A 22,545-nucleotide genomic window follows, 5' to 3' on the forward strand; every position below is an offset into this window, starting at 1 on the left:
AGAATACTTAGCGAACTAATAATTGTGTCTGTTTTATCTGGGGAAAGAGCATGAATGTTTTAAATACAAAGTGAGTGTCAACTGAAACAGGAGAGAAGAAAAAGAGAAAACCAGACATAGAGAAAGACAGAGTGAAATAGCTGTTTATAAGGAAATCTTGTTAAAAGCATCAAAGGTTAACATTTGAACGACGGCGGGACAAGTTCAGAGAAGTGAAGCCAATGCTTTAGTGCCTTAAACTTGCATTCTCTCTACTGGCCATGAGGGGGCGACTCCTCTGGTTGTAAAAAGAAGTCTGATGCATGAAAGTGACCGTACTTCTCACTTGATTTATTATGTCAGTAAACATTGTTATCATGAGTTTATGGTCTCAATCTCTAGTTTCAAGTCTTCTTCAATCCAGCATGGTGTTCATTTAGTACATTACGGTCCATTTACATTTAGGGTGCACTCCCACTAGGGCCATTTGATCCGTACCATGCCTTGGTATTGCCAACCCCCCCCCCCCCCCCCCCCCCCCATCCCCCGCCAGCTTGCACTCACATTGCTCCAAGCCCAAATGGCCTTGGCCCGATTGTCTCTTGTACATCATCACATCGTAATATGACACACGCATGTTTTTGTGCCATCCCATTCGTATTCATGCCACTTCAAGCCCTCGCAGCCTCTCACATTCAACCAATTAGCAGTCACTGAGGGTTCAGGGTTTATTAAGGCCTTTGGGAGGACGCTGGGACTCAGCTTCTTGTTTCATTTGAGTGAACATAGAATTCACAGTCTCTCTTAATCCAAGTGAATTTCAATGAACAGGGAAAGATTTCCATTTCCACAACTGTTTATAAAGTGCTTTGGAAGTGAACCTCAGTTGTAAAGTGTTAAGTGACACATTGATGAGACAAGACAAAGAAAATCACAGACAGTGTGGGCTAAATGTTTTATTTAACAGGCCTGGTTGTGCACCTGTTTAACCTCAGCTGTGATGAGAACGGACACGTTGCCGGGATCCGTCTATCAAGTGACGTTCTTGCAGCTGAACAAATGTCGTTTTTGGCTGACAGCTTTCCAAGCTTCCAGTGTTAGTTTTTTAATGTTTCGTTTTCATTTAAATATACAAATGCGTGTGAGAGCAGGTGACCAGAGAGCAGGTGTGTGCATGGATGTCCATGCACACACCTGGCAGCAAGCCTAGATTTATTTTGAAAAGCTGAAAACAGTATAGAGTCTAAAGACAATGCAAACACAAAGGTCTGCAAGGTCAATATGGCTGCCAAGTCAAATATAGAAATGACATTTAGAGAACAAGCCCTCTTGTTAAAAGCCTGAAGGTAAAGTGAGTAGCAGTCCTGCCTGGAGAGCAGCAAAGGTCACCGATGGAGAAGCATTAGCCTCAGTAGCACACGGTATGGGGTCTGTTCATTTCTGACAGTTGTCTGAGGAATAAACCCAACCAGGAAACAACAGACATTTGTCATTGTTGTGTAAAATATTTTGATTTCATCTCCACCAGCGGATCATGTATTTGGTTTTGTGTTAGCTAACATGGCTAACAGCTTGTGCATCTCTGTCTGTCTAACCTCAGATAATGAAGGCCTTGTTCCTTTTTTGTGCTCATTTTGCTTTTTGAAAAACAATTTTCTTACCTATTGCTTCAGTTTGGGCTCTTCTGCTTCTGCTACTGATTACAAATTGTTCTTGTTGTGATTTGCCTCAGTAAGACAATCACATAGCCTATATGTAGCCTATGTCTGAAGAGAAAAACTGGAAAGAGTGACATCTAGAAACAAGCATATCTTCTGGTGTCAGTAAGCTGTTAGCAGCTCTCTCTTACATTTCAAATTAAATTATCTTATTTTAATATCACAATGTGTTAAGCTGTTAGCTGTTCAGTCTGATATGAGTTTCGTTGGCCAACCCAGATATGTATTGCTTTTTTCTAGGTAGCTGTGGATTAATCACAATGAATCACCATTCATATATATATATATATATATATATATATATATATATATATATATATATATATATATAGAAGGCGTAAATGCACAAGAATATGAAATAAGGATGCACCGATACCACTTTTTATCTTTTATTAGACCGAGTACAAGCGCTTTTCATTTCAGTACTTGTCGATACAGAGTACTGATACTTAATAATACCGTCACAGTTCTAACAATAACTTTGAAAACATTCAACCTTGTGTTTTTCTGATACAAACAGCATAATTTGCAGTAGATATTAATAATTAACTGTTTAACATGTTGTCAGTTACACAGTTAAAAGAAATATTAATATAAATAAAAAAGCTAAGAGACTCAGAGGACCAGCTTGTCACTGAAAGAGTCTTAAACCTTAAAGGTCAGCCCAGCTCAAAAGGTCAGCCCACCTTAAGTGTGACTGAGCCAGACTTTATCCCTGAGCCAGTTGCTAATGTCGGGGCTAACTGCTACATTCACAGCTGTAATGCCATCACACACTCTCTCCTAAAGCAGCTGGAGCTGCTGACTTCAAAAATGAATGCATTAACCCAAAGACATGAATCGACATGCGTTAACGTGTTAATTTTGACAGCCCTACCTTTTTCTTGTTTTGATGCGTTAGTAAATGTCAAATTACTGACCAGACTTCCTCGCCTTCCTTCACAAATATTTACACCATGATACATGTTTTATCAACTCTGTGTTTATGTCAGCAGCCACATGTCTACCTCCAAACAGCTCTGCCTTTTATGACATTACCTCTTATAGATCTTAATATTTATATGATTGGTTATTTCCAGGGGTTTCACAGAGGAGTACAAGTTGAAGTGCGTTTAGCTGGTAGATCTAATGACCCACTCAGGACCAGAGAGTTCCAACAAAGTGCTGACTCGGACTTGGAAGGAAACAAGGTCCTCGTTCTCTCTCTGCCTGAAGACTCCCAGGAAGTGCGATGTTATCATCCTAGCATTAAAGGGAGAGCCGATGATATACATTTTATAAAACCAGAACTCTGTGAGGGAGATCCAGAGGGGTGCTTGGTCCTGGTGATGGGGGTCAGAAGCCACAATATTAAGCTGATGTAATTACCAACATTATTATGTCAACACAACTGATCAAAATAATGTATCTTAATCTATGTATCTAAATCAATACATTAGATTTTTTAATTTGCAGCGATGCTTTTAATTAAGTAGTAGTAACAGATCCCTGAATAACTTTTTTAGAGTGTATTATTGCACTCAAAGATTTTTGAAATGATTGCAAAGTGCAATTTTCCACTGATTCTCTCTTTCAACCGTTACTATCATTCTCATTTATTGGTGCCTTTTCTGTTGTTTAGTCATTTTAAAGCAATTTGTTGTTTTGTTTGTGAGAAAGAGAATAGATTTTTTATTATTATTAAAGACAACACTTTAATATCTGTTTATTTATCCAAAGTAATAGTTATCGTGATATTCACTGTTATTGTTACATCCATCCATCCATCCATCCATCATCCATCCATCATCCATCCATCCACCATCCATCCATCCATCCATCCATCCATCTATCTATCTATCTATCTATCTATCTATCTATCTATCTATCTATCTATCTATCTATCTATCTATCTATCTATCCACCATCCATCCACCATCATCCATCCATCCATCCACCATCCATCCATCCATCCAGTCATCCATCTACTATCCATCCATCCATCCATCCATCCATCCATCCATCCATCCATCCATCCATCCATCCATCCATCCATCTACTATCCATCCATCCATCCATCAATCCATCCATCCATCCATCCATCCATCCATCCATCCATCCATCCACTATCCACCCATCCACCCATCCAACATCCATCCATCCATCCACTATCCATACATCATCCATCCATCCATCCATCCATCATCCATCCATCCATCCATCCATCCATCCATCCATCCATCCATCATCCATCCACCCATCCATCCATCCATCCATCCATCCACTATCCATACATCATCCATCCATCCATCCATCCATCCATCCATCATCCATCCATCCATCCATCCATCCATCCATCCATCCATCCATCCATCCATCATCCATCCACCCATCCATCCATCCATCCATCCATCCACTATCCATACATCATCCATCCATCCATCCATCCATCCATCCATCCACCATCCATCCATCCATCCAGTCATCCATCTACTATCCATCCATCCATCAATCCATCCATCCATCCATCCATCCATCCATCCATCCATCCATCCATCCATCCATCCATCCATCTACTATCCATCCATCCATCTACTATCCATCCATCCATCCATCCATCCATCATCCATCCAGTCATCCATCCATCCATCCATCCATCCACTATCCATCCATCCATCCATCCATCCATCCATCCATCCATCCATCCATCCATCCACTATCCACCCATCCAACATCCATCCATCCATCCACTATCCATACATCATCCATCCATCCATCCATCCATCATCCATCCATCCATCCATCCATCCATCCATCCATCCATCCATCCATCATCCATCCACCCATCCATCCATCCATCCACTATCCATACATCATCCATCCATCCATCCATCCATCCATCCATCCATCCATCCATCCATCCATCCAGTCATCCATCCATCCATCCACTATCCATCCATCATCCATCCATCCATCCACTATCCACCCATCCAACATCCATCCATCCATCCACCATCCATCCATCCATGTCTGAAACGACGCTAATTTCTTCATCAATATGTTGACATGGCGATTAAGTAAGATAAGTTACATATAGAGAAACATTTAAATGAAATGAAATGTCTGCAGATATTATGAGAACATAGTTTTTAAAAGAATTGTACAATGGGGTTCTGAGGTTAGAACAAACTAAACTATCAATCATTCACAGTGTCCTTGATTACTGTTCCCTTTATCTGCTGTATAAATAAAGTTATAAAACTCTAACCACCTCCATGTGCAAACACGTTGGCTATTGTAACCCAAAGGAGTGTGGACTCTCCCATCAAACAAGACAAACATGTGTTTGCTCAACACTTCGAGTAATCAATAGACAAAGAATGCCACGTGCAAACAGCAAGATTCAACACTTCAGCACTGTTTGTCTCACATTTGAGACCACAAATATGAGACCAACAGTAGGTAGTGATCTGCTGCTCTCGTGTGGCCAGGGAGGACACTTCTGGTCACATTTTAACTCCCTCTCACTTGGATCACTCCCACAGGACGTTCACCTGTTGTGCGTTTTGTATTGAGTCGTCATGTCTGAGGCATACATAGAAGACATGCAAGGAATTCATAACAACAAAAACAAAACGTGTGTCATTTTCTCACCACAGGTTTAATGTTATGGTTAATATTATTTGAAGGACGGCCTTTGTTTAAAGACAAGCAACACCACCAAACCATGTGCTGGGTCAACATGAACGAAGTTATAACATTAATTTGTGAATGCATCAATTATGAGGAAATAATACTGAGTGGGCTGATCCAGTGAGTGAAGATCAAATAGTTCACGTGTGTGTGTGTTTTTGTGTGTGTACAGGCGACAGACTCACCTGCTGTCAACAGGAGAAAAGACATTGAGTATGGAGTGAACTTTCGAGTCGTTTCAACAGTGTTTGGTTTGAGTGGGGAAGCCACACGCTCAAAAACCCAATGACTTTTCCACTTTGTTGATTGTCTGTCGTCTCACTGCAATTTCATTGGCTGATTGGTTCTGTTGTCATTATTGGCTCAGACATCAGTATTTGTGTAAAAGACGATAGTAACTGTGGTCACCATGAACAATGTGGAACATCTTCTAACAGACAACTTGACATTAAACACCTCTGTTATTTTCTGTTGTATACTTCAACAGCAACAAAATGCAACTTTCTTGACATAGTTAATTATTTTTTAAATTGACAAGCATCAAATGTGTAATTTAGTTTTGTGAGTTTTGTCTCTTTGCATCCTTCATTTGGAGATCAGGTTTGGTTCAAGAATATGAGCGTATTCAAGGAGAGCTGTTTGAACTGGATTCATCTGTTCACACCATCCCAGTTCTGTAAACATGTAGGGATTAAGAGATCCATCCATCCATCCATTCCCAGCTGTCATTGGGTGAAGGCAGGGTACACCCTGGACAGGACGCCAGTCTATCACAGGGCCAACATGTAGAGACAAACAACCATTCACGCTCACATTCACACCTACGGGCAATTTAGAGTCACCAATTAACCTATCCCCATCCTGCATGTCTTTGGACTGTGGGAGGAAGCCGGAGAACACGGAGAGAACCCACGCTTACACGGGGAGAACATGCAAACTCCACACAGAAGGAACCTGGGCCGACCCGGGAATCGAACCCAGGACCCTCTTGCTGTGAGGCGAGAGTGCTACCCACTACACCACCGTGCAGCCCGGATTAAGAGATTTAATTTTTAAAATTAATGATCTTTGGCTTAGTGAAGGTTTGTTATCTTTGTACTCTAAACCATTTTTATGAAAGTCTGTGAAGATCCTCAGTCATCCAGGTCCTGGTCCTCTTTGAAAGCTTTATCATAGACAGCTGGACTCTCTTTACTGACATTAAAGAAACATGATTGATGGGCTCAAAAATAAAATGAATAAATCCTCTGTCCTGAACCAGAAACCAGCTGCAGATACAACTGATCTTAAATCTTTATACAAAACAATCCTGTTTTAGCTGCAGCCTCTTTGTGTCTCATGTGGCCATGGAGACAGCATGAGGTCATGTACATAACTCGCCACAAGGTGTCAGTGTAGCTCAACACAAAACAGTCAACCAGTCAAAACAACCACAATCCAATGTTCAATATAGAGTATATGAAGGACAATATAATCACTCAATGGTAGTTACATTAAATCATTTTTCTAAAGCACTTTCCATACAGAAAAAACAGGGTGCATTATAATAAATGAAAAAAGCAAAATTGAAATAATACAACAGATATAAAATTCTACCAACAAAATATTACTTAGCAAGATGACAAAGGTGAATCTTGGTTGCATGTCAGATATGTATGTGCAGCACATTGCATCATTTTGGTCTATCATAACAGAAATACACTCAGATCAGGTAGGGACTCAGATCAGGTCAGGACTCAGCAGTCCATCTGCATCTTAAGGAGAAGGCACACTCCTTCGAAACCACCAACGTTTGCTATCTGGCCAAGGAAGTTAGACGATGTTAGAGAGGCGTAGGTAGGTATGTAATTAGGTACCTACCTACCTACCTACCTACCTACCTACCTACCTACCTACCTACCTACCTACCTACCTACCTACCTACCTACCTACCTACCCATCCAGGTTGGTGGATAGTACCCACCTACCTATCTACCTACTCCCCTAGCTTCCTACCTACGCAACCATCCTCCTACCTATCTACCTACTCACCTATCTATCTACTCACCTATCTATCTACCTACTCACCTATCTATCTACTCACCTATCTATCTACCTACTCACCTATCTATCTACTCACCTATCTATCTACCTACTCACCTATATATCTACCTACCCACCTACCTATCTACCTACTCACCTAGCTTCCTACCTACGCAACCATCCTCCTACCTATCTACCTACTCACCTATCTATCTACTCAACTATCTATCTACCTACTCACCTATATATCTACCTACTCACCTATATATCTACCAACTCACCAATCTACCTACTCATCTATCTACCTACTCACCTATCTATCTACCTACTCACCTATCTATCTACCTACTCACCTATCTATCTACCTACTCACCTATCTATCTAACTACTCACCTATCTATCTACTCACCTACCCACCTACCTAGATCTACTTCACATTCTTCATTATGCAGCGTTTTCACTTTTCTCAAGTTGATGTCAGTGATATTAAAATAGGCCAGAAACTCTCCAGAGATCCTTCATTATAATCTGGCCTCCATTTTCAAACTCTTCTCACATTCTTCGTATGATGACATTGAATGCAGCACACACTTCTTCTGTTTCAGAGCTGATGTTAGACAATTAATCTAGTCTGGAAATACTAATAAGGTAAAAATATATATTGTCCCACATATTCTTTTTCTTTTCCTCCCAACATTTATTAATTTTACATCTTCTATACTAATTAGTGTAAATATATTTAAATTCTAACAATAAAATGTACTATCCGGAAATATATTGAAAGTATTCTAACATCATATTTATCAATATTATAGTATAAAGTATTTTTTCATCATAATGCTGAACAAAATTTAAAAATATTGTACTATACTACACTTTCTATAAATATATTATAGGAAAATATACTTTCAGTGAAAGTCACACATAATTACTAATTTGGACATTACAGTTGTCACTGCTCTTAAATTGAATTCCAATTCATTTTAATACTTAAACTCATAATATCATGAGTATATCTGTAAATATATTAAGTTAAAACAGAACTTGCTGTTGGCCATGCATGTAATAAACAGAACAGACAGAGAGAGTAAAATATTGCTTTCTGTGACAAAAGGTTAAAACATCGACTGTTTGAAATTGGATGTCAATGTCCATGCAGGTTATTAGAAATATGCTCAAGCTATATTGTATATTTTTTTATATTCACTGCAGACTAGCAACAGTCAATTAGTATACTGTATATCTGCACTGGTGTATTAAAAAGAACTCTTTATAAAAAAATTAAATGTTAACATAATGCTCCATGTATCCAGGAGGGAAAGGTATTGTCACATATTAATTCCCTTAAATATTGGCTCCAACACAACAGATCAGATCGGTGGTATGTTTTTCTCATTATGACTTCACTTAGAGAGAAGCTGTAGGTCAATGACTCACAGATTAAAGATGACGTGTGTGCTTAACGAACTAAACAAAACAACATAGTTAGGTTTAGACAACAAACCTACTTGGTAGGTTTAATCAAATACAACATGGTTTGGATTACAATGACTATGAAATGTAAATTTAAAAAAATGGGACACTAACAGCAGTCTCCTGGGTCAAAGTCCTGTGTTTTTTGACCCGTCCACCAACCAGACTTCCTCGGTATGCAGATTTCTGTAGTCTCATTTGAAACTAATTTGTGATACGCCAAGAGCAAACGTCGTCAATGACAAAATACATTTCCCTCAAGACTTAATTGAAAATACAGTTTGGTCGTGTGGGAATTTAATTTTCAAGGATAGGCTTGTTTGTGTTATCAGTGCGCCCATGGCCTATTGATGCATCAATGTCACATAGATAGGAATAACAACTACATGTGTTCCATTATCATGGTCACCCATCAGTCTGTGGATTCTGGTTTTGAAGCCTCCAGTTTTGTTGGAATTTTTGCAACCAGTAAAGGAGGAGACCATATTTGGCCTGTCGAGGAGCAATGGGCGGATCTGACAAACACAAGCGGAGCAGCAAACAGTGAAGTAGGGTCATATTCACTTATTTTTACAACCAGAGGAGTCGCCCCCTGATGGCCAGCAGAGAGAATGCAAGTCAAAGGCACTAGAGATTTGGCTTCACTGATCAGAACTGGAGGTTGCTGCCAGGTTTATACGAAGCATTTATTCATATATATATATATATATATATATATATATATATATATATATATATATATATATATATATATATATATATATATATAGTTACATTTTCCTTAAAAATACTGTTTCTGAGGACCAAGAATTATATATATATATTAACACTGAATGCACTGTGACATCTCTCCAAACCGTTGTTAGTTTATAGCAGGGATGTATTCCTAAAGTGTGAGCCAGAAGCACCACTGCGGTCAGGTGGAGGAGTCCCGGTCCTGCACGTTTCAGTCACGGGGCGAGGAGGGGGGGTGAATCTGCAGGACTCGGCTCACCACGCCTCGGTACGGTAAGTTCGTCAGCCATATTGACTGTGTGCACCTCTCCTCCGGTCGCGCCAGTCTCTCCGCCACCGACGCTCGCATCACAGGACGCCAAGCGTGTCCGGTAAACGGCGACAGAGGACGGGGGAGGCGAAGCGCTCTATTTATACTCGCTGTGGATATATAAAGTAGCGCTGCCAGCTGGAGGGGGGCAGTTGGACACATCCTTGAGCGCAGGGAGCCGTTAGGTGAGTTTGATCCGCCTGCCTTCCTCTAAGCTCTCTTTAAACCGCGGAGGATTCACGTCCTTCACCTCAACCAGCCGCGGCGCTTTCAACTTACTCCGGAAAGGCGTGCCTCTTTTTTCTCCTTCGCTTCTCCATGTTCTAACCGGCGTCTTGCACGTTTCGGGACGGGTGAGTGAAGCGGTGTCACTTTGCGCTGTGTGTCAAGTTAAATGTTATGCAACAGAACACCATGGTGATCAGATGCCTGACCCCTTTCCTCCCAGTGCGACCAGTTCACGGACCTCGTTATTATGAAGTGTCTGCACCCCGAGCCATACTCGGTTTTACATTGTTTACATTTCTACAGCCATGGTGCCCGTTAATGCCTCACGAGGAGCCGCATCACCGGCACCCGGACGGCCGCGGTGCTTTTACCACGCCGCTTGTGACACTCACAGCGGAAACAATGTTTCTTTCGCCGTTTGCAACTTTTGCCGTCGCGGCGACTTGTGCTGCTGACGACGCAGCTTTCTCCTCCTGCAGCACTGTCGCCCACAGCAGAGCCGTGAAGCCTGTTTGATTCCAACTCCGCTGTTATGGTTTTACTTTGGCGCCTGCCGAGCCAAACAACAACCCAACTCGCTTTCATCACGTGAACGACTACAGTCTCACACTCGTTGCTAGGATACAAAACACGCACTTTACGCTACATTGGTATGAACACTGAATAAGCCATTCAGTTGTGATGTAATACCAATAAGTGGATAAAAAGAGTGCCGATAGAACGACATAGTTATGCCGATGAGTAAAGAGTCTGACTCGATGCTGTCAGTTCTGACTGCAGGACGACAAAACAAACAGCTTTGAAAATGCTTGTTTTCTGAACAGAGCTCGGGTCGATATGCTAACATTGAAGAACTAGTCTCACCCTGGCATGTTCACACTGGAGTGAATGGCGCTGGTTATGATATGATATGGAGACTCTGTCCACGAAGTTAGTCTCTGTGAGTTCAAGTGAGAGCACGTAGAAACGCGCGGCTTGTAACACTGAGTGGTTTAGCTTTCGCACGTAAACATCGCTCCTGAGGTGACATTAGCGCGCCCACGCGCGATGCTCGCGGTCCATCTGGTACAAACAGACGCTCCGTAGGCGTCAAGGAAGCGCGGCGTCTCTGATTGGCTTCATTATAAGTAGGGGGAGTGAGTTGATTGGCTGTTTCCGCTGTCGCTCACGTCGCTTCGGCCCCGCCTCCTCTGAGGACCAAATTACAGCTCATTTGAGAGAGAGGCTCTGCATCAGGACACGAGACACCGCGGACGCCTGGTTTTAGATTTCTCTGGAGCGCAAATGTTGTAACCTGTTGAATAATCCCATAAAGAGAATGTTGAAAAATGTTAGCCTTCTGTTGTTATGCAGTTTTTAGTATGGCTTTAAATTGAAGATGGTTATGTGGGTGCATGGACTGTTTAATATGTTTTGTACTGCTCATCATTATGTATGGCCCATAGAAATATAATAGTATAGAACAGACATTCCCATTCAAATCACTAGCAGGATGGTCAGAGCAGCAGCCATTTTTACGTGAACTGTTAGTGTTGGATTCACTGATGACTTCCAGTCACGACTATCGGAGGAACATTCGTAAGCCGAGATAGAGCCAGACTACGTGAGACATCTTAATGCTTCATCCACACACTCTTACCACACCGTAGGAAACATTGATGCATCAGATGAGTGACAACTTTGTTCAAGTCATTTTATGTAACTTAAAGAAATTTGAAATCGTTTTTACACTTGATTGAGTTATCATTTTAAAGTTGTACTCTTTGAGATACGTTGCTTCTAGCGGCCTCTTTGGCGGTAGATGTAACTGCAGGCGAGCCTCTGAGACCTCATCTCCCAGAGTTCCTTTGGAAACCGAACAGTGTCGACTGTATGACGTCAGTTGTGATCCTGGTTATCCCTCGTTGGCGGTCACTTTGCTTCTTGATGACTTTCCTTTTTCACTTCCATTCTTTTTTTTGTTTCTTTTTCTTGGACTGGAAGTTGAATGGTCTACTTTCTCTGGCTGTTGATCCTCTATTGTGAGTCAGCAGTAATGTAATGTACTTGGTCGAACATTAGAGAGAGCCTGACTCAGCAGTTGGAAATGACCGATTTCCAATTACAAGTAGCTCCACCTGGGAGACCGACCGCTGCTGACTGACGGAAAAAGCTCAAACCAATTTAGAATTTAGCGGGAATGTGGCCACAGACACGGAGATCCTATTTCTGGACAAAGCAGCAAGTATAAGCCCTTTGATTAGTGGGTCACATGATCAACCACCATTGTTATAACTCACTCTTTAGATAGGAACTTAAAAGACAATTAAATAGATGGAAATGTTAACAACTTTAAAAGCATAATCCACTTTTATTTGAGGGAAACATTTTTATAACCGATAAAAAATATGGTAAATCTTTGATTATACAGCCAACCCGACTGTAAGAGAAATATTTGAAATGAACAACACAAAGGCACAGTAAAATAATATCTGTTAAAGTTACTGAGGAACTTTTTTTTCTATTGCTGTTGTTGTTGGAGGGAAGGACGGCACCAGGAACCAGAACCAGAACTTTGTGCTCCTAAAAGCTAAATATTCTTTTTCCAGCTGATCATAATGAATAATAATTGTAGTTACAATACCACACTAAAAGATACAATGCATGTGTGTTCCTTGCTTCGTATCAGTTGGAGCCAACGCTTTAGTTTCACAGCCAGGTTCACTGACACATGCTATCTAGTTTCTCTTTCCGTGCCTCACTTTTAGTTTCTCACCATTACATCTCTGAACCGTGACATCGTAGTGCAGGTTCAGTCTCGGAACATATGGAAGCACAAAGGAAAGACTGGATTTCATTTTTGTTCCTGATCCTCATATTTAGATCCTCCAGTCCTCTACAGAGTGGTCTCAGGTTTAACTGTCTTGCCTTTAAGCAAAGCACTGAACGTCCACCTCCTAAAGCGTTTCAAGTCAACCTGGATGAGTGCTGCCTCCATGCAGCAGCAGCAGCAGCGGCGATGAAGATTCATTTGAACAGTTGACTTTTGTCACCATCTCGTTATCCAGTGAATATTTATTACAGTAAATATCGATCAAATGAATATCAACAATGTTGATGACTCATTTGATTAGTAAACAAGATAAATAGGCTCATTAAAGGCTCATATAAATATTTAAGTAATAATTACTTTCTAAAACATTGAATGAATGACTAATGACAAAAAGATGCAGTGCGTGCTGACCAAAGATACCTGAGAATGGACATGGAGTCGGTGTGGAAAAGCTGGTCAGGTATGATTTTGTCTTTATTTTTGCGTTTCCAGTCGCGGTCGGGTTGAATGACAGCATCGACCCACACATCACTGTCTCTGCAAGTCAGTTTACTTTATATGGAAGTTGCAGTGGCAACGATGCACTTAAAAATGGCCACTGATCTAACTATCCTGCTCCTTTACATTTCTACGCTTTTTGCATGTTCCTTCATCAGATTCGCTTTGGACTTGATTGCCATCAGTTGCTTCCTGCTGTTATAACAGCTGTTGGAAGTGTTTGTGTGTGTGTGTGTGTGTGTGTGTGTGTGTGTGTGTGTGTGTGTGTTAGAACAGGACATTGTCTTGCCTCTGCAAACACATGTAATGACAGACATTACACAATAGTGAACTATTCCTCCATTCAATGTGCAGTCGCGATGTTGCCATCGCACCAATTGTTTTTCAACGTGATGTGTGAAGATGGCATAAAGGTGAGCCACCCTATGAAGGAAGCTCATCACACTTGTGACAAATAATGAAGAATGTAAAGGTGATTATTATTGGGTATGAAACGCTTGTTTTGTGTGTTATAGAGCCTAAACCTGGTGAATGAGTTTCTGGGGGCGTTTTCACACCTGTGGTTCGTTTGCTCTGGTCCGAATCAGGGACCAACTTGTTACAATGTTGCAAATTGCCTCGAGTTTGGTTTGTGTTCACATGGCAGCATTCACAAGTGGACCAAAATGTTTGATGTGCGGGGAAACTGCTCTCTAATTGGTCGGAATTTCCTCGTGGGGAAACTCCCGGAAGTAAACAAAGAAGAACAGCCTCCAGAGCGCTACTTTTCAATTTTACAATGGAGGGAAAGGTACGCGGGTTGCTCTTGGCCCTGGTCATGGTGTATTACGTCGTTTGCACTTATCACTGTAGGCAAACGGTACTGTTTGAAAATGAGGCAAGGCTATCCTCCTGAATTGTGATATGCTCATCAGCACAGCGCAGCTGGCTACGGGAGGTGGTTTAGTCCAAAACAGGCTCAATGTGCCCGCAGTTGGGTCGGATCGAGGTTGGATCATGTTCTCACCACAATCGAACCGCACCAGAGTTTGTTTGGAACCGGACCGAGACCACCCCTTCCAGGAGGTCTCGGTCCGGTTGTTTTGGTCCGCACCCGAGTGCGATTGATGTGTTCACACCTTCCCAAATGAACTGCACCAAGGGGGGAAACGCTCCAGGATTCTATTCAACCGAACTAAACAAGGCAGGTGTGAAAACGCCCTGAGATTATGGTCTCAATCTCTAGTTTCAAGTCTTCTTCAATGAAGCATGATGTTCATTTAGTACATTATGGTCCATTTAGAGTCCAACAGACCAGAAAGCAGGGTACGCTTTAGGGCGGGACTACCTGGTGATTGACAGGTCGCTACCAATGCAGTTAGCTAGTAAGATGACTTTAACTCTTAGCTTCTTTTTTTTTTACATTTGAATCACAGTCACAAAATAGCTTTTAATGTTTTGAGAAATACTACAATGGACAGGCCCCCAATAAAAAAAATAGTGCTTTCTGGATAATGTTCATTTTATTTGCAGCAACAAAACCGGATAAACCAGAACCAGAGTCAGAATTGCTGAGGAGAATCAGAATAGTATTCCACTTGTTGTTAAAGGGGAGATGAAAGAGTGTAATGTGCACCGAGAGCAGGGTTTCTTTCTGCATGAATGGTGACCTGGAAGCTGTTTCCGCTTGGGAGCGACCCTGGTTTCCCTGAATGAAGGCACATAAACACACCCTGAAAGCTTATAGAGTTACGAGGTAGTGGGCTGCTAAACAGAGCAGACCTGTGTTCCATTGGAAAGCTCCGGATGCTTTCAGCTGCAGCAAAGGTCACCCTTAGGTGTCGGTGTGTGTGTTTCCGTGAAGCCTGGGGCGTTTAAATCTTTAAAATTCTGATGATGGAAACCACTTTGAGATCAAAGCTGATGTTATCATTCTGGGGGCTGTTAGACCTGAAGAAGGGAAACGGAAAGAAAGAGGAAGAGATTGCTAGTGTGAAGTTGTCCAGAATATTATTATACAGAATTATAAAACTTGCAGCATGGTTTTATAAAGCCCTGCATATTCTCTACATTCAGTGTCGATGTATCTCCTCGCTGCAGGAATATGGGTCAAGACAAGCTTTGAATTCTTATGTGTCTCTCTGCTGTCTCTCTCCCATGTATATCCCTCCTCCTCCTCACCCTCTTACCGGTGATGAGGTGGGATATAAGGACATCAGATCCAGAGGAAATTGCGACCCAGTGGATAACCTTGCTGCAGTCTACCTGCTTTGGATTTTCAACTTCCAGCCAACGGACTGACACTGATAAAGGTTCAGTGTCTTGACCCGTGATGTGAAATTAGGTAGGGCCTACCTTCACATTTAGAAGTTGTTCGGATATCATAAATGCCTATGATGCAGCCTAAAAAGCTGTATTGGATCTGTGGGTCTTTACAATGATGGTATGATGTTATCAAATCATCGTCAGCTCATTTATACTACAGAAACAACATGATCTGATCGCTACTGTACATGTGAAACTAGTGCTACACACCTGTGGTGCTCTGATGCGGGGTCGAGTATTTACTCGAATTATGTGCAGGCGCGACTTGTCGATAAAGTTGCAGGAATGTTCCCTGTGTTGTGATGACTGAGACAGCGCTCAGAAAACTACCGAAAGCATGTGCTGTATTACCACGTGATGACCGATTTCAGAGGTACTCTCTTATTGGTTTGACGAATCATTTTTCAAACACCTTTTGAGCATTTTCTGCTTTTTTCTGTTTTATATCATTATAAACTGCATATCTTTGGACTTAAAGTTCAATTTCATGACAAAGTCACAATCTATGACTGGAAAACATATTTAAGATAGTATTTACAGTATATGCGTAAATTACTTCTACTAATAATAATAAATAGATAGTTTGATGAAGAATTGTACCTTTTTTTTGTGTTTTTAAAGCAAAACCCTCCACACTTCGGCCAGACTGCACCAGGACTTCGTCCCTCTTTGTGGAAGTAGAAATTACCAAAATGTGTTTCCCTCCAGGCTGTATTTTCCCTTTTTCAAACTCTGTCTGCAAGTGTTTTCTATTCCTGTTCATTTTTCTTTTCTTGGTTTCTCTAATTTTAAGTAAACTAGCTGATCTTTCTCTTTCCCTGTTTTACCTTTTGGATCTTGCCTTTGATTGCTTGCTGTCGTTGTCTCAAACAGTGTCAGATATACACAAAGTGACTTAAGGCTTCACTGAATCTCACGTCCATGTTATGTGTTTGCTGACAGTGGTGTCTCTGTTGTCTCTGGGTCCCAGGTGCTTGGGGCCCCGGAGAGTGGCAGGAAGACGGAAGACGACTACTTTCAGTTTTCTCAGCAGCAAGGGACGGGCGGAGAGAGGAGAAAGATGCCCAAACCGGTGAGTACCGACCGGGCTGGAGCTTTACAGCATCACCCTGGTTACCTCTCCTGTGGAGAGTCACTGCTTGTACTCCATCTGCTGCATTCTTCACCATCAAGATTGCAGATTTCCAGTTACAGTTATTTCGTCTCTGAGTTGTTAGCTGTTTGCTGTGTTTCAATTCATTTGTCAAGCGAATTTTAAGCAACCTTTTGAAATGCAATTAAACATGTTTAAACTGGTTGGGAGCAAACAATCAAGGCAGCGTAGTTTGTTCAGCAGTTGGTGCTTTAGTTGGAGAGGCAGGTGGGACTTACGATGGGAGGAATTTGATTTGGGAGTTTAATGTTGAAAGGATTAACTCGTGACCTTCTCAAGCTCTTTGCAGATAAAAGTTTCAGATTGATTGATGGATGGATGGATGACATGATTTGGTTGGTACAAGATGATGTAATCATGCATGCATGAAGAGCAGGTATTGGATTTGGATACAAAAATATGAAGAAATTTAAATGTATTAAGTTTAAAGCTGAAATCCATGAAGTCTTGGAATTAATAAATCCCATTTGTATGACATCTACTTGACTAAATATTGTTAAAAAGTATGACACATGAACACAGTTGGTCTACCTGGTCAGTGGGCTGCTTGCATCCATTCCTGCTGACGGTGCAGAAAAAGTCTGTTAAAATGCACACAGGAAGTATTTCCATTGATGGAAACCAGCATATTGTGATCAGTGGACAAAATTCTTCTTCATTAAACCCAACAAAGAAGCAGGGATAGAGACAGAAAAAGCTCACAGAACACTGCATGACTTTTTACAAATTGTCGTCATTATGTCGTTACTTAGGCATCCTTTTTATCCATTTATTGCAATGAAATCACAACAAAATAGTTTGTTTTGGGTTCATTCACCGTGTAAATCTGGTAATGTTATGAACTCTGAAAGGACGTTTGGTTTCCTGGCTCTCTGGGTCTCCACAACATGCACAAAACAAAAGTGGTTCTTTTCAGCCATGATGGATGAAACCCAACAGAAAGACCCGACTCCTTTCCGCCGTGTTCCCCAGGTGACTCAAATAAACAGAAATGTTCTTTGCAAGATACGCAAGGCAAAATTTTGCCCCGCCCTAAATCATCCCCTGCCATGGGGCAGCTATGGCTCAGAGGTAGAGCGAGGCGTCTTCCAATTGGAAGGTCGGGGATTCGATTCCCGGCTCCTCCAGTCTGCATGCCGAAGTGTTGTTGGACCAGATACTGAACTCCAGTGTGTGAATGTGTGTGAATGACTTGGATTAGAGTTTTATCCTGATGAGCAGCTCCTCTGCCATCAGTGTATGAATGTTTGTGAATGAGTGGTCGAAAAGACCAGAAATACAGGTCCACTTCATGGTCTATTGACTCTAAATGGACCATAATGTACTAAATGAACATCATGCTGGATTGAAGAAGACTTTAAACTAGAGATTGAGACCATAAACTCATATTTACAATGTTTACTGAGATAAAACATCAGAGAGAAGTAGGACCATTTACTCATTGACTTCTGAGGGCCATTAGAAAGAATGCCAGTTACAGCACTTTTTGGAGGTCATAGGTCAAAGCCAGTTTGGTGGTGTTCCTGCCATACACATGTCATGCGTAGCAACATGAACTGAGGCTTTTTGCAGCACTCACATTAGTTAAGACATGTACAATAACTGTTGAGTAGAGCTCAAACAATGCTGGCCTCAATGAATAGTACTCAGGAGGTTAATGTTTCTGGCTTAGAAGAGAGGTTGACTACTAGTGCAGGACGGGTTTCAGGCTCTGATAAGAAATAGGTAAGAAACAAATAGAAAGAAGCCATTGTTCTTTACTCCTTAAGTGCAACATAAAACTGATGTAGCCATTCATATCTGTTTTGTCCCCTTTAAGTGAATCCAGAGTTTGTCATCAGCTGCTCCAGTCAGAAGTAATGAGTTGGGAAAACATGCACACACAGAAGCACAACAGTCAGTCACTTTATGGAAGGGTCCTGTCTATTGAAAACAGCCAACACAAAGAGGGCTTTCTCTGCTCTATTTCTGGACTAAAGGACAGTGGGAGCTTTCATGACACCAACACATACAGGCTGAGTTTGCACTGCAGCTTGAATAACAGGGTTGTAGTCTGACGGAGGTGAAGCCATTTATTGAATTTTAAACCTGGAAGCAGGTACATAAACTCCAGGAATTGTCTCAGTGAGAGCCCTTTGAAACTGAAGCCTTTATGAAAAAATCCATGAATAGTGAAGGTTACTGGGTCTTGTTCTGAGAGGTTGCTGTGGTCTCTTCTCATATCCACTAGATCCATAGTGGATATGAGAACAGACAAGAGCAACCTCTCAGAACAAGACCCAGTAACCATCACGATGGCAGACATCACAGAAAGAGTGTCAGGTATGAAGAGCTGGACAGCACTGATATGATCCACACCTACTGACTAAAGAAACTAACTGCACTCCATGAACACCTGGCTGCTGATGGATGGGACCCACGGGTGGTTAACCCAAGGCCTGACAGCTCTGACCATGAAGGACCCCCAGAAGGGAGCAGTTCTTTACAACTGCTAGCCAACAACCTGCCTCCGCACAGAATGGAGGCTCCTGTCAGGCATCATTGTGGCTTAGATGAGTAGGCACAAGTGGCTGGCAAAGTGGACAGGAACATCTGTGCTGAGTATTTTGGGCTGGAAGTCCTGAGATCAAAATGGAAGACACCTCCAAAGGTGGTTGAGAATGACCAAGCTGAGATCCTGTGGGACTTCCAGATCCAGGCTGATAAACTGGTGATGGCTAACCAACCAGACATGGTGGACAGCAGTAGTGATTGACCCAGGCCTCTGGTAGAGGACGCAAGCTTGAAGGAGGACACACAAGAGTGGAGAATTTATTTATATATAAGGTTATCAGTTCAACATGGTCCGAAGGGAATAAGAGTGATTACACAGACAATATTGCATTCCCCAGTGGGGACCAGCGGAGCAGTGAGGTGGTGTTGTCATAATACCAGAACTGTGATATGATGCAATACCCTGCTTAATAAAATAATAGATGACAGAACAAGGAACTTAAAATTTGTTTTACTATTAATTTAAAAAATGTAATGTAAATAGTATGCTGTAATCTGATGTCCCCCATACTTGCATGTGACTTGCTTGAAAACTTGAAAATTTGCAACCACATATCACGTTAATAATGCATTTAGATGAAGTTCTGTAATTGATGAGGGAGAGCTGCTAAAATGAGGAAGCCACCACAGTAACAGTAGAAAGCTCTGTGTTGAGTTGAAGTGGTGTTCGTGAAGAGAATGTGACTTTCTGTCCACTTCATGTTACTGAGAAACGTGATAAAATAATACGATAATGCGTGATCTTTGGTGGATTATGCATCTTATGAATTATTCAGATTCAGCTGCTTACATCACCTCATACGAGTCGTTAAAACACTTTAAGAACTGCTACTAATAAAATGGGGTATGGTACCATTTTTAAAGGCAGCATATTGCGATTCTCGTATCCGTATACTGTGAACACTACACTGGAGTAGTAGCTGCTGCTCCCGGGGGCGGAGCTCTCCACCTAAATGCAGGGTGAAGGCAGTAGCTGAGTTTGTCAATGGTGGGCTGGTTGCTGCTGGAGTCGGAGCTTCGCATGGAATCTGACCTGATGATAACCATTTAGAATCCATCTATAGAAATAGCCAGTCTTCCCACTGATCGTCATTTATTTATGACACAGTAACTTTAAATAGAAATACATTTTGCTCCAACCTAATCCAGGATTAATTTTGATTCATATTTCTTTCAGTAGATAGAAGAAGTTAATCGTTTTTTTTTTGTCAAAAACTGCCCGACTGTAAACCTATACCTAATTCTACCAATCACATCAACTATAAATAGATAGATGGAGGTCAGTGAAAACTACAGCAAGGACAGAAAGCTTGTAGTTGCAGGGTGTTTACAATCCTCCTGGTTGCTTCCACAGTTATCTACAGCCAGCCAGCTACTGCACTGAGCTCCATCAATCTCAGTAATGGGGGAATTAGGCCAGACCCAATTCCTGGAAAGAGACCAGGGACATGTGATGGGAGGTGAAGAGAGAGATGGAAGGTGATGGAAATGGAAAGAGGAAGATGGAAAAATATAAGAAGTGCATTTTGACGTCAATATCATCAAATGTTCTTCGCCATGAAGGAGTCTATAATAATTTAAATGGATGTTAGAGTCTACTCACAATATCATATCTGTTGAGGGATTCATGTATATTTACTCAAGAGGAACATTTGGACAAACGAGCTGTGTGGATGAACAGACGGAGGGAAAATGTACAAGCGTGAGCAAAAGAGAAAGTTGGAGTTAAGCTGTGATTATTGAAGCGCACCGTAGGGAAGAAAAAGGGCACACAATGGGGTATAAGAGGATTTGGGAGAGCAGTGAGTGACAGGCACTTTGTTTCGCATCCAGTCCAGAAAAATGACACCCAAGCCGCCCTCGAGGGGAACTCCCACTCTGGTTACATTAGGCCACGCTTCGACAGTAAGCCCAGCAGTTGGGACAGTAAACGCATCAGCCCTTCACTGCATCATCTGTGCATTTTTCTGCTTGTTTTTTTTGCCATGAAGACGCTTAAATGTCACATTGGATTAGAAGCTAAAGCTGCGTGGCCCCTGCAGGCTTTATAATCTCTGAACAAGTCAGACAGCTTGGCTCCATTAGCTCAGAGCTAATGAAGAACAACAAAAGAGCAAAATATAGTGATTTCAAACTAGTTTACAGTTGAGACTATTGTTGCATGGTGTACGTATACTAGAAAAGAAAGAAAAAGAAAAAGGTTGACTCGTGTCCACATATCTACATGTATTTGTTGTGTAACGTCACACTAAGACGTTACGAGCATCATGACACGAGATGATCAACTACATTATCTGTGGTCAAACACCATGGCATGAGTTGCATGGTCTGCTAGAGGACTGAATGGATCCACAAGTGGATGGTTTGACCTTTGCTGCAGTCACAACATAAAGTCCAGGTCCAGGGTTTTGCTAGCGGAGCTAACTAGAAGCATCTTTTCTGAATCCGTACAAGCCTCTCCTGTAATTCAGACATAAACCACCAGGGAACATGCACACACAAGATGTCTAGTTGTAAACATGCTAATTATACAATAAATCATATAAACTTAAGCATGATGACTCCATACATGTTTATGTAATTAAAAAAATAAAAGTTCCGTCGTCTGTTGTTCCTCTTCTTGGCGTTTTAGATTTTTGATGCGGTTTCAGTATTGCTATTTAGGCAGGATATTATATTAAGGTCAGTATGTTCGACAATTGTTGAGACAAGTGAACCCACAAGAGCTAAAGTGTCTCTGTTGTATTGAGACACTTTTGTTTTCTGCCTAAAAGGCGAGACAGGCTAAAAGCTAGTTAGCCTCAGGCATGCCATTAAAAAGTGAATTTGGAATCTGGACCACGACCCTCCTCACAACTGTGTTTTAATGGTGTGTTTGTGCGTATGTTTACCCTTAAGGCAACATGGGGGTCCCCTGGTATTAACGCTGTTAAAGGGGAAGTTGTACGGGGGGCTCAGTGGCAGCAGGTTCACCAGAAAGGGAACGCTGAACCAACAGGAAGTGATTTCATCGAATCCAGAAGAGGAAATTCCATGAAACAATCTAACTACATACTGTGCTCTCATGTATTGTTAATAAGAAGCATTG

At 41.6% G+C, this 22,545-nt stretch overlaps 1 protein-coding gene across 1 annotated transcript in view; it reads left to right on the forward strand.

Annotated features, from left to right (window-relative positions):
• Nucleotides 1-9,909: 9,909 nt before the first annotated feature.
• LOC311022291 (radixin) overlaps nt 9,910-22,545 on the forward strand; it is a 51,152-nt gene continuing 38,516 nt past the window's right edge. Inside the window, exons 1-2 of the mRNA XM_084023443.1 lie at nt 9,910-10,094; nt 16,722-16,823. Coding sequence (XP_083879569.1) covers nt 16,812-16,823 — 12 coding nt within the window. The 5' untranslated portion in view covers nt 9,910-10,094; nt 16,722-16,811. The remainder of the gene's footprint in view (nt 10,095-16,721; nt 16,824-22,545) is intronic.

This window comes from Eutrigla gurnardus, assembly GCF_963514095.1.
Source record: "Eutrigla gurnardus genome assembly, chromosome: 12".
Taxonomy (NCBI): Eukaryota; Metazoa; Chordata; class Actinopteri; order Perciformes; family Triglidae; genus Eutrigla; species Eutrigla gurnardus.